Source organism: Trichechus manatus, unplaced genomic scaffold, assembly GCF_000243295.1.
Source record: "Trichechus manatus latirostris isolate Lorelei unplaced genomic scaffold, TriManLat1.0 scaffold00040, whole genome shotgun sequence".
In the NCBI taxonomy this organism is placed as follows: domain Eukaryota; kingdom Metazoa; phylum Chordata; class Mammalia; order Sirenia; family Trichechidae; genus Trichechus; species Trichechus manatus.
Window position 1 is genome coordinate 9,408,065 of NW_004443976.1, and position 12,517 is coordinate 9,420,581.

General features: G+C 50.3%; 1 protein-coding gene across 1 annotated transcript in view; it reads left to right on the plus strand.

Moving 5' to 3' along the window:
• Positions 1 to 12,064, plus strand: part of GAS7 (growth arrest specific 7) — a 275,274-nt gene extending 263,210 nt beyond the window's left edge. The window contains exons 9-13 of the mRNA XM_004376199.2: positions 854 to 982; positions 2,948 to 3,071; positions 5,537 to 5,616; positions 7,143 to 7,241; positions 7,943 to 12,064. Of these exons, the coding sequence (XP_004376256.1) occupies positions 854 to 982; positions 2,948 to 3,071; positions 5,537 to 5,616; positions 7,143 to 7,241; positions 7,943 to 8,056 (546 nt within the window). The 3' untranslated portion in view covers positions 8,057 to 12,064. The remainder of the gene's footprint in view (positions 1 to 853; positions 983 to 2,947; positions 3,072 to 5,536; positions 5,617 to 7,142; positions 7,242 to 7,942) is intronic.
• The last annotated feature ends 453 nt before the right edge of the window (positions 12,065 to 12,517 follow it).

The following is a 12,517-nucleotide window of genomic DNA, read 5'->3' on the forward strand; positions in this document are numbered from 1 at the left end:
TAGTCCAGTAGGCTGCAAGTCCAAATTCAGAGCGTCAGCTCCAGAAGAAGACTTTCTCTGTCCGTCAGCTCTGAAGGAAGGTTCTTTTGATGCATCAGTCTTCCCTTGGTCTGGGAGCATCTCAGCACAGGAACCTCAGGTCCAAAGGACGCGCTCTGCTCCCGGCACTGCTTTCTTGGTAGTGTGAGGTCCCCATGTGTCTCTGTTCACTTCTGTCTTTTAGATCTCAAGAGAGATTGGCTTAAGACACTATCCAGTCTTGTAGACATCAGTATAACCTCATCATAGTGATACAGTTTACAAAACATAAGGAAATCACGTCAGATTATAAAATGGTACACAATTATACAATACTGGGAATCATGACCCACACATTTTTGGGGGGACATAATTCAATCCATGATAGGTGCATAGTAGATGTGCAATAAATAGAACTGACTAAGATTATTGATTTAATGACATCCACTCAACACTTATTCACCGTGCTAAGTGCTTGGGGATGCAGAGATGAGTGGCATGTTTATGCCCTCAGAGAGCCCCTTGTTTGGAGGGAAAGGGAGGCAGACACTGAGTAAAGCCATACAACAAGAAGGAAGGACTTAGCTGATGAGAGGACTCTGGGACGGTTTCACTGAGTCCAGCCCGTCCATTCTGTAGACGTGGAAACTTGACATCTAGCGAGCTAAGGTGACTTTCCTAAACTGAGTCCTGATAACAGCCACTTGGCCTAAACTCCTCTTAGGACATGCCAGGGCCACCAGCCCAAACTGTGTCCCCACCATCTCCCTCCCGGTACTCATGTGCCGCTGAGGCTCTGGGGTCCTAAGTGCCCTCCCCACTGTCTCCTCGGCAGCTTCACAGCGAGGTAGAGAAGCCCCTCATGAACTTCCGCGAGAACTTCAAGAAGGATATGAAGAAGTGTGACCACCACATTGCTGACCTTCGCAAGCAGCTGGCCAGCCGCTACGCCGCTGTGGAGAAGGTGAGGGGCCGGGACGTAGCGGGGCAAAAAGGGGGGGCCCCGCAAGAAAAAGGGGGGCCGGGGAAGCCGGCAAGTGCCCCCAAGGGGGGGGAACCAGAAGGGAAGTAGGAGCCTGGAACCCATGCCTGAGAACACCCACCTGCCAAGGACAGGCGGGAGCTGCTTCCCCAGGGGGCTCAGAGAAATTCCCAGGGGGACAGTGAAAGCCAGGGGAGGCCCATTTGGGCACGTGAGACTAGGAAAACCCATGTTTTTTATGTGTGGGTGATAAGAACTATATTAACATAAAATTTGCCATTTTAACTCTTTACAAGTGTACAATTCAGTGGCATTAAGTACATTTACCGTGTTGTGTAACCGTCACCACTATCTTCATTCCAGAATGTTTTCATCACCCCAAAAGGAACCCCATGCTCATTAAGCAGTCACTCCCTACTCCCCTCCCTCAGCCCTTGGTGACCTCTAGTCTACTTTCTGTCTATATGCGTTTGTCTATTTTAGATATTTCATCACAGTGGGAGCATATAACATTTGTCCTTTTGTGTCTGACTTATTTTACTTACAATAATATTTTCAAGGTTTATCCATGTTGTGGGATATATCAGAACTTCATTTCTCTTTAAGGAACCCTGATGATACAGTGGTTAAAGCAGTCGACTGCTAACCAAAAGGTCAGCGGTTCGAAACCACCAGCGGTTGGCTGAGTAATATTCTGTTATATATATTTACCATATTTTGTTTATCCATTCATCTGTTGATGGACATCTAGGTTGTTTCCATCTTTTGGCTATTGTGAATAATACCGCAGTGAATATTGGCATACAGCTATCCGTTCAAGTTCTTGCCTTCAGGTCCTTTGGGTATATATCCAGGAGTAGAATTGCTGGGTCTTATGGTAATTCTATGTTTAACTTTTTGAGGAACTGCCAGACTGTTTTTCATAGTGGCTACTCCGTGTTGGAAACCCTATGGGGCAGTTCTACTCTGTCCTATAGGGTCACTATGAGTCAGAACCAACTCGACGGCACCTAACAACACCCTAGCAACTCCATATTACATTCCCACCAGCAGTGCGCAGCTATTCCAGTTCCTCGACATCCTTGCCAACACCGCTGTTTTCCATTGTTTTCTGATAACAGCCACCCTAGTGGGGTGAAGTGGTGCCTCATTATCTAAAGCCATGCTTTTGTAGGACTTCGAACCCTGGACGGGCTGCGGGTCCACACGTGGCCCCTCTGGTCCCCACCTGGCAGATTCCCTCCTGACTGAATCCCTCCCTAGCCAGACCCCCATGGCTCACCTTTCTGGTCGGAGGTTGGGCGGAATGCTCAGTGGTCTGATGCCTAGGCTGGAGGGAAGAGTGCTGACTCCAGGGCCCCAGGGATGAGTGTGGGAGAAAGGGGCACATACTGCTGTGGGCACCCTACATCCCACTGGCTGCCCCCACTACAGGCTGTAGAGCTCCTGGTGGGGGGAAGGAGGGGGAGTTGTGAGCTCGAGTGCCCAGAGGAGGGGAGCAGGGGTGCTGAGGTCTGTCCTGGTATGGGCTGGGGCACTGGTGCTGCCAGGCTGTTCACACTGATGGAAGCGACATGACTGGCCTTTGTGGCCGCTCCCTGACCCTGAGAGACTGATTTTAGGACTGCCTGGGTCCCAAGTGCGTGTACATGATCCAGTGAAAATACGGTCTGAGAGGCTTGCACCAGGCCACATGGCAACGTGGCTGGAAGCACACTGGGCAGGTATGAGAAGACCCGGGCTGCAGTCTCTCTGCTGTTGCTAACTGGTGTCACCAGCTAGCTGGGCGATGCTAGGCGAGTTGCCCAGTCTCTCCAAGCCACTGTGGTGTATCCGCAGAAACAGAGAATAGAAAGGACTCTAACCTAGAGGAAGGAGGCCAGGCCGGGTGACCGTGAGGCCCGTGGCGCTCAGCTTCGGGAATAGCTTCTCCGTGTCATTTTCCAGGCCCGGAAAGCCCTCACCGAGCGGCAGAGAGACCTGGAGATGAAAACCCAGCAGCTGGAGATCAAGCTCAGCAACAAGACGGAGGAGGACATCAAGAAGGCGCGGCGGAAGTCCACGCAGGCTGGTGAGAGCTGGCACCGGTGGCCCCCATACCTGATCGTAGAAGCACAGGATGGAGAGAGCTGGGAGACTGGGTGGCTGGACTGGGGTATCTCTGCTTCAGAAGGCTGTAGAAGGGAAGTTTCTCCCAATAAGCACCTGCTCCCTGCCCAGGGAGAGACTGGAGCTGGTGGGGCAGAGGGGTGGGAGAGGGCAGGCCAGGCTGTTTCCAGGCCATATGGGCACAGGGATCCTCAACTCTCCCCGGGGATGACTTTCTTGTCCAAGCCCTGGATCTCTGACCAGGTGGACGAACTCCTCTCGGCGCCCAGAAGCCAGGGACCTCGTCCCTGCAGGGGGCCCACAGGAGAGTGCAACCCCCGGAGGCCCTAACCACTCCCCCCATCCCGGTTGCCCTGCCTCCCCAGTGCCTAAGACTGAGGGTTCACCAAAGATGAACAGAGGTGGACATTTTGTTCAATGAAGTAGCCGGATTCTCTGTTACTGGTTTCTGCTTCCACCTAGTGGTAAAAATTGGCTAGTGCGCAAGGAAGGGAGAAAGCCAGTTAACCATCAAGACTCCAACTCATGGCAACCCCAATGTGTGTCAGAGTAGAACTAGCTCCATAGGGTTTCCAATGGCTGATTTTTCAGAAGTAGGTTGTCAGGTCTTTCTTCCGAGACGCCACTGGGTGGGCTCGAACCCAGTCTTTCATTTAGCAGCCAAGCACTTTAACCATTGGTACCACCCAGGGACTCCAAAGGCCAGTTAGATCCAGTTAAAAACATCTGATGTTTTCAAAAGAAACAAAGTTTCACTCCATGAAGAACAGTGCCTTCTGAGATGAAAACATACACTGTAGGATTAGGGTCTGGATTAGATGGCCAGTGTTTGGAGCAGAGCCTGGGTGGATGCTGGCCTCCGTGTGCACTGATGGGAGAATTTCCCAGGGTATAACAGTCATTCAAAGGAGCCCTGGTGGCACAGTGGTTAAGCACTCAGCTGCTAACTGAAAGGTTTGTGGTTCGAACCCACCAGCTGCTCCTCCAGAGAAAGATGTGGCAATCTGCTTCCATAAAGATTGCAGCCTTGGAAACCCTAAGAGGCAGTTCTGCCCTGTCCTATAGGATTGCTATGAGTCGGAGTCTACTCAACAGCAATGGGTAGGATCCCTGTGTGACGGAGATGGTTTCCACTTGTCTGCTAACCTAAAGGTTGGCAGTTTGAACCCACACCGTGGCACCAAGATTACAGCCAAGAAAACCTTGTGGAGCAGTTCTACTCTGTAACACATGGGGTTGTCATGAGTAGAATTGACTCGATGGCAATGGGTTTGTTTTGTTTTGTTTTTTAAAGTCCCTTTCACCTCTACTTCTGGTCAACCTATTACAATTAGTTCCGTTATTTCATGAATCATCTATCTTAAGGACATTTTGAAATAAAATAGGATATAAATAAGGCAATAACAAAGTAACATAGTATAAACATATTTAAAATACAGGTCTTGTGAGGCACAGTGATCCATTACTAGATGCAGAAGTAAACGGCATAACATACTTACTGGGGATGCTGACGGGGAGCCCAGGAAGGCGAGAGGCATATCTAAATTGGTGTTAGGCTTCAGTTTTAGTTTAAGGCTAAGTGCCTTAGAGCACTTTTTTAATCTTTTAATCTTCACGATCCCTCTGTAGGACGGTATTGTGTGTGTGTGTGTGTGGAAAATATACATGTAACAAAACATTTGCTGTTTCAACATTCTTCACATGTACAGTTCAGTAACTTCAACTTAAGTTCATCATGTTCAACCATCACCTTTATCTCTTCCCAAAGTTTTCTGTCACCCTTAACAGCTCAGTGTCCCCAGTCATTGATTCCTCCTTTCCCTGACTTTTTCTGACTCATGGTGACCTCACCTGTGCAGAGTCAAACTGCTCCATAGGGTTTTCAAGGCTGTGACCTTTTGGAAGCAGATCACCAGGCCTGTCTTCAAGGTGCCTCTGAGTGGGTTCAAACTGCCAACCTTTCGGCTAGGGGTATTTTTATATCCTTTTGTGAGTGTGGAGTGTCTCTTCTTTAATTAGGACCAGGTTACTTTTAATGCTTGTTTTAACCAATCAGGATTCTCCAATGTGAAAGAAAGCTGCCGTCGATAGAGAGGAAGGCATTTCTTGGGCTTGTGATAGGGTTGGCAGTCCTAGAAGTAGCCTCCCCCCTGCCCACCACCCACACACGTAATAAGAAACCCCCGCCCTGAGTTCTTAGTCTGGGGCCAAGTTCAGATGGACACTCTGAAGCTGGTCTCTCATGATGCTGCGTTGCCCCCTGCCTTTGCTTTGCTCTCCCCCTGTTCCTCCCCCTACACTCCCATGTTCCAGTGGTCTCCATGGTCCAAGGGACAGCAGAGGGCATGGTCATATGGGGCAGGTGGGAGAAGGCAGCCATAGCCAGGGCCCAGATGGAATGTGATGGAGGCTGTTGGCCATTTTCAGGAGATGACTTGATGCGCTGTGTGGACCTCTACAACCAGGCCCAGTCCAAGTGGTTTGAAGAGATGGTGACCACCACACTGGTAAGTGATCAGAGGTGTGTCAGTGTGATGACTAGGGCACAGGAAGCCTGGATGGATGATGGGGGCATGGCGGTGATGGAGTGGAGGTGACTGTAGCCATTAGATCTACTCCAGTATTGGAGTCAAGACCTCAAGCTCCAGGCCAGTCTATGTGGATTCAGATCCCTGCTGTACCACTTCCTGGCTGTGTAAACTTAGGCAAGGCTTTGGTCATGCTATATCCCCCTTGAGATGTCCCCCAAAGGGCCACGGTCAACTGAGGATATCCCCAACCCAGAGGTGGCTAGACAGTGGCTCCTTTAGGACAGATAGCCAAGTTGCAGGAAGAGTGATTACCCCAGAGGAGTGGCAGGTCCTTGGTAGGAGACCCTTGTAAGGGTGAGGTGAGGGGAGCAGTTTAGGGGGAATTGGGAGGGGATACCTTCTGACCAACGGGTGTGGGGGACAGGACCAGACTCTCCTGAGTGTCTCTTATTAAGAGGCAGCATCTCCTTGTCGGTGAGCCCTGTCTACATGTGGCAGGACCTGTGGTGGGTACTTGGGCTATTGGGCCACGTGGGAAAGCAGGCATCATGCCTGGTGCTTGTCCCCTATCCCAGTGCACTGAAGCCACCCCGCCAGTCATCAGAGCACAGCCTGACTGCTTTCACCAGGCATTGGCCCTTCAGAGCAGATTAGAGGCATCCACCAGGGACAGTGACCTAGTTTTCCTCCTGGTTAATCTTCTAATTAAGCCCTCTGCTTTACCCTGGGCAGTGACCTAGTTATGTGCAGAACAACAGCCTGATCTCCTAAATGCCAAACACACAACCATCTAGAAACCAAAGGACAAGCCCTTTCCCCTCTTCGCTTTGACAATGGCTACTCTACTTCCAGCGCTGTCTTCTCGGGCCTGGCCTGGCCTTGTCCCCCAGTACTAGGGGAACCCTGGGGTAGGGGCGGAGGAAAGGAGGCTGCTTAGCAGAGGCCAAGAACAAAGCCCAGAGTCTGATGCATGGATGCTGCTGCATGTCCCATTCCTCCACCCTGTCAGGGTGCTAGGGCTGGGGCTGCAGTGGTGCAGAATCATGACTGAGGTCATGATCCAGGTTCAAATCCCAGATCCTTCCATAATTCTGTGTTGCTTTGGGCAAGTTGCATTACCAGTCTAGGTGCTGGTCCCTTGCTTGGAAAATAAGGGTAATTACAGAACCTAGCTCTTAAAATTATTAGGAGGACAATTAAGTAACACATGTAAAGCTCTTATTCTGGAAGAACAGGCTTTCAGGAAATAACAGCTGCTTCTGTCCTTATCATTGTCATCTTCACCCCTAGATACTGGGCGAGTCACCCTTTCTGAGCTCAGGTTCTTCATCTGATCCAAAGGGTTAGGTGGCATCAGGCATGTCAGACATTGGCACAGCCTGGCAGGACCTAGGCAGCCAGTGGCTTGTCTTGTGTTTGTGGTGGTCTGGGGCCTGCTTGGTGGGAAGGTCCCCAAGTTGAGGGGATGTGCTCAGAGGTCTCTGGTCTTGTCTTCTCGGCAGGAGCTGGAGCGGCTGGAGGTGGAGAGGGTGGAGATGATCCGGCAGCATCTGTGTCAATACACACAGCTCCGGCATGAGACGGATATGTTCAACCAAAGCGTGAGTTCTCCGCCTTTGGGCTGAGGCCAGCAGGGCCCCTGGGGAGAGCCTCCTGGTGCCACGTTGCAGCAGGTTCAATGCCGGCCACAAGAGGACCTGCCTTGAAGGTGGGCAGTGGGCAGGATGCTGGGGCCTGGGCGACCTCTTGGGATGGCCTTGTCCAGATTGCCCCGGAAGTCCACGTGAATCCATTCCAAGGCATGGAATAGACGCACACATGAGCTGCTACCCTCAGGGAAGAGGGCTTCTGATGGTTAAAATCACGGAAGGCGTTGTTACCGCTCCTGACGAGTTTCTTACCCCTCCTCCCCAAAAGAAACCTAGAAATACTCAAAGTATCTAAAACGAAAGCGCCGTTTGCCCTCTTCTCTGGTGGCAAATATGGACATGAATAGAGGGAGAGATCACAGACCATGAGCCACCCTGCCCATTCACGTCATAGATGAGGCCCTGAGGACCAGAGGGTAACCCTCCTCAGATGGCACACAACACGTGAGGGGCAGAGTCCAGATGGGCGGTTCCGTCCCCCCACTCTTTCCCTCTGTATGTTCTGTCCCACAAACGGGCCACTCCCTGGGTCCCCGAACCTTCTAGAGAGGCTGCTGTGATAGGCACAAAGACAAGAACAGGTCAGCTCAGAGGAGACGTCCCCCATCCGGCTTCCACCTCTGACAGTCTCCTCCCTTCTGTGTCCCTTGCAGACAGTCGAGCCTGTGGACCAACTGCTTCGAAAAGTGGACCCAGCCAAAGACAGGGAGCTGTGGGTCCGAGAGCACAAAACGGGCAACATCCGCCCCGTGGACATGGAGATCTAGACGGGCATGTGCGGCCCCGGGGGCCTCTGAGGAGAGCTGGGAGTCCAGAGAGCAGATGGCAGCTCCCCCACAGGGCCTGCTGCTGACGGGACTGCCTTCCACCCACTGTCCTGGTCCCTGCTGAGGAGGGGAGAGTGTGGGCTACAGCTGGTATTCCAGAAGGGAGAACTGGATGGTTCAGCTGCGAGCTCCCTGGTATTCCCAGGCCAAGAAGACAGACCCACAGCCCCGCCCTTGCCTCCGAGGCTGAAGCCCCCCAACTCCCGTGCTGTGCTTGCTCTGAGAACAAACCGAGGCTGGAACTTTGTGGTCCCTGCTGAGCTCAGTAGGTGTGGCCTCCCCATCCTGAGGAGCCGCCGGAGCCAGCTGTATCACATGCTTGTGCCCCTGGAAGCCCCATCTTCCATTATCTCTAGAGCTTTGGAGCATCAGGGATGGAGGCTTCTGTCTCCAAGCCCAGTGTCAGGATCAGATCGTGGCTAGAAGGTGCCACTCAGCTGAACAGCCAACACCAGGACTGTTTTCAGCCCATCCTCTTTGATAATTCTTTTCCATCTGGGAGCAACCCATATTCTGGCTTTTCTCTGCCACTTTTCACCATCAGGGGTCTTGGGAAGAAGGTCTGGCTTCTGCCCTCACAGACTGACCCTGGAGAGTTCAAGATGGACCTACCTCATTCATCAAACCAGCCCCATGTAATTGTTTTCCCATTAGATCAGGCATCCTTTGTAAAGTCTCCAGAAATCCCATTCTACCCATCCCTCAGCTGATTCCCGGCCCCCCGCCCGCCACCCAGTCTCACTAGAGGAAGCTTTCCGAAGTTCTCATTTATCCTGATCTTGTCTGGCGACGTGAGCATTAAAGGCTTTGGAGATGGAAATGAAGCAGCTCATCTCAGAGACCAGTAAGGCAGAGGGACAGCTAGGGTCTGTGTGCATGGTGCCTTCAGCACCACTGTGCTGCTCATGGCCACTCACCATGGGCTCTGTATGGAGCTGTATTCGTTCTGTGAGGGAGATGGGTCAAGAGGGAGATGGCTCAAGACAAGCCTCCTCATCCTCCAGATGGCTCGGGCTGGGACCACTGTCTCTTGTAAGGCTTTCTCTTACCTGGGGATTGGGGGAGGTTTGAGGGGGGTAACATTTCACAGAGTGGGTGGGTGCCACACGACATAGACTCTTATGGGCACGTCAGGTTGTAACCTTGCAGGCGCTATTTGCCCTCTTGGCCTCTTTATTTCTTCTGCACGTTCCAGAGCTTCACACATGTCATGTGGTGCTGGCACTGCCCTTCCCCATCTGCCATCTTCCATCTTCCAGCCTGGTCCCAGTGTGACACTGAAAGCTTTCAGCGCTGCCTTTGGATCCTTGCTCACCGTTTCCTCCCTGTCTCTATCCCATCAGACGGATTCTCCACCATGTTAGTCTTGAGGGGCCTAGAGAAGTAAGGCAATCTGATGGAGGTCCCCCAGGGAGTGAAGGGCAGCCTCAAGACTGGAGCCAAAGCCCTGAGCATCCACTTAATTAACCTTTTCCCTTATTACTTTGGATTGACAGAGCCCACACATCTAACCATGAGGGCAGACACCAAGAGCACAACTCAGTGGTGTTTCTCTCAGTACATACTAGTCACTGATTTGATTATTAATCTTGAATCTTTTGTCACCTCTTACATTGAGATAGAAGTGCTCTCTCATAGTTTCTATTAGAAAGATGCCTAATAAAATAAAGTCAACCAAAATTCTTCTCTTTTCTCTTCTTATTGAAGCATCCCGACCAAAAAGACCAGTGTGAAGGCCTTTGCCAACGTGGAGGCCACCTGATTGATCTGTCCATGGCATGGAGAACCAGTCCTTCCAGATCCAGGGTTGAGCCAGGACACCAGCTGCCAATTTTGGAAAATTATTTCTTGGCTTCCTCATTAAAAATGGGTGCTAGTAGTAAATTAATTTGTGGGTGATTTTCACATATTGAAAGCCAACAACTCTGGTATTAATCCAGATATTTTGCCTTTGTCTTCTCATTCCCATCTGAGGATTCCAGAGTCTTCTGTTTATGCCTGGGACAGTGGGTGCTCTCTTGCCTCTCCCACAGTAGCCACATTTGGCCTCTAGCCCAGCTTCTATATTTTCTTCCCCCTTACTCCCACAGTCCATCACCTTTAGCATCTTCATATAGGCCTTTTCTTTTTTCCTTCCCGCTTTTATCTAGTCATCAGACATTTGGTTAGTGCCAAGCAGTGTGCTGAGATCTGGGGACAAGATGTGGCCCTGTCCTCAGGGAAGCCCATGTTCTCTTGCTTCATGTCGACTTGTTTTTTTCCCAGGGGACGGGTGGGTCAGTAACCTTGGTGTTCACATACAGGTACCCTCTGCAGAATCCAGGTTTTCAGAGATACTGTCCATCGTGCTGATTAATCTGTGCATCCGTTTGTTCATTCACTGACTCATTCATTTATTCAGCAAATACTTGGGACGTGCCAGGCATTGTGCTAAGTACTGGAAATATAACTGCGTATGAGACAGACACTCCGTGCCCTCTTCATTCTCTGGGTAGAGAGGGGGTTGCTTAGATCTTTTTGTAAAATAAGAACATTGCACTCATTCCACATGTAACTGGGTACTTTCTTATATAAACCACTGCCACGAGGCTTTTACCCTGTGGATCGAAGGCAGCAATGAGAGTTTAATCACTGGTCACCAGACCCTCACAGCCCATATGCAACTAAAATTCCAGAATTTCTTATTTTTTTATAAAAATAACTCGCCACTCTTTACAGAGGGGCAGAGTGAAGTCCAAGTGAGTGCCGGGAAATGACAGTGAATTAAGAGCAGTCTGGAGTCCAGGGTCCAGCCCCCCCACCCCCATCCCTATTAGCAGGGCCTTTGGGTGAAATCTAAGTAGCAGGAAGTCTAGAAACTCTGAAAGTACTCTTGGGAGTGGCCAACACAGTATCTTGGTTTTTGTTGTTTCGTTTTTCCTGTACTTAGGTTGTAAGTAGATTTTGCTGAGTTTATTCACAGAATGGGTGAGTCCGGGTTACCCATGAGAACATTTCATTATTCCTGTTTCTGAGAACAGGTCAGCCTCTTCCACCTGCTTCCTACCGGGGAGACACTGTTGCAGTTAGTTTTGTCTGTGAAGACCTGATTTTAAAGAAAAAAGACCTCCAAGACTACTGGTGTTCAAAGTGAGTTGCTATGACAACTTCCAGGAAAAGCCACTTGTTACCTTCCGACTTTTCAAGTGCTTTTGATCAGTATTGAAACTCGAGGGCCGAGAGCTGCTGGGAGGACGGATGGAGTGGCTGCCCTGAGTCCCACAAATGGGATCACCTCGGGCCACCTTCCTCCCTTCACGCCCTGCTGACCTGGGAGGGTTTCTGCAGCCGGAGGAGCGCTCCTCCACTCGGGCGGTGGAGGGGCTGATAATGGCCGAAGCAGACAGCAACAATGTACGTGTGACCAACTAGCGGTTTGTTTCTGTTCCCTTTGAAAACCAGTCAATTACTAGGTTAGTGGATGGGTGCATGAAAGTTTTGGCCGAGCCAAGGTCCCTTCTTGGAAATACAAGCCATAAAATTCAAAGGACCCAACGACCTTGGCTTGTGGAGGTGATTTTACTTCCAGCTGTGAGTACCCTTGACAAGGAGAGTTTAAACAGGAATCGCAAGACCTGTTCTTTGTTATGTAGGTAAAGAAAGCCCTGGACAAGTGTGAAGTGGGGTACAGAGCAGCAGCAGCAGCTTCCTTCTCCGGGACATCATCTTAGTCCCATAGCACTCCCCAACTGCACAAGGCCCACTGCCTCCCTGAACCCCAGGTTTGTTGAGGTATAATTTACATACAGTAAAACCCACCTTTTTTTAGTATACCAAAGCCAGACCCATTGGTGGCAAGTCAATTCCAACTCATGACAACCCCATGTGTTACAGAGTCGAACTGCTCTGTAGAGTTTTCTTGGTACTCTCTACTGAAGCAGATCACCAGGCCTTTCTTCTGCAGCACCGCTGGGTGGGTTCAGACCACCAATTTTAGGTTAGTAGTTGAGTGCAGACCATTTGCGCCACCCGGGGACTTTTTTTTTTTTTTTTTTTTTAAGTATACGCTTGTGAATTTTTTTTTTTCCTTTTTCTTTTTTGGTTGCTGTCTTGTCTGATGGAGCATCTATATATAGGATGTGGGTGTGTTTATGTGCATGTGAACATAGCCCAGCCGTATACATGAAAGAAAAACTCCAAGAGGTAAATTGACTTGAGAAATGCATTGTTTCCATCTTGCTGTGTCTGGGCATAAAGGGGAAGAGATGTGTCATTCGGAGAGAAATGGTGCGGTGACCGTCATACACACAAATGCCCATTGTACACACACAGTCCAGAAGTCTTTGCTGATAACTTGTGCTTATTCCTCCCTGTTGTATACCAGTTGGCATAATGGAAGAGGAACAACTTGCTGAAGTGAGT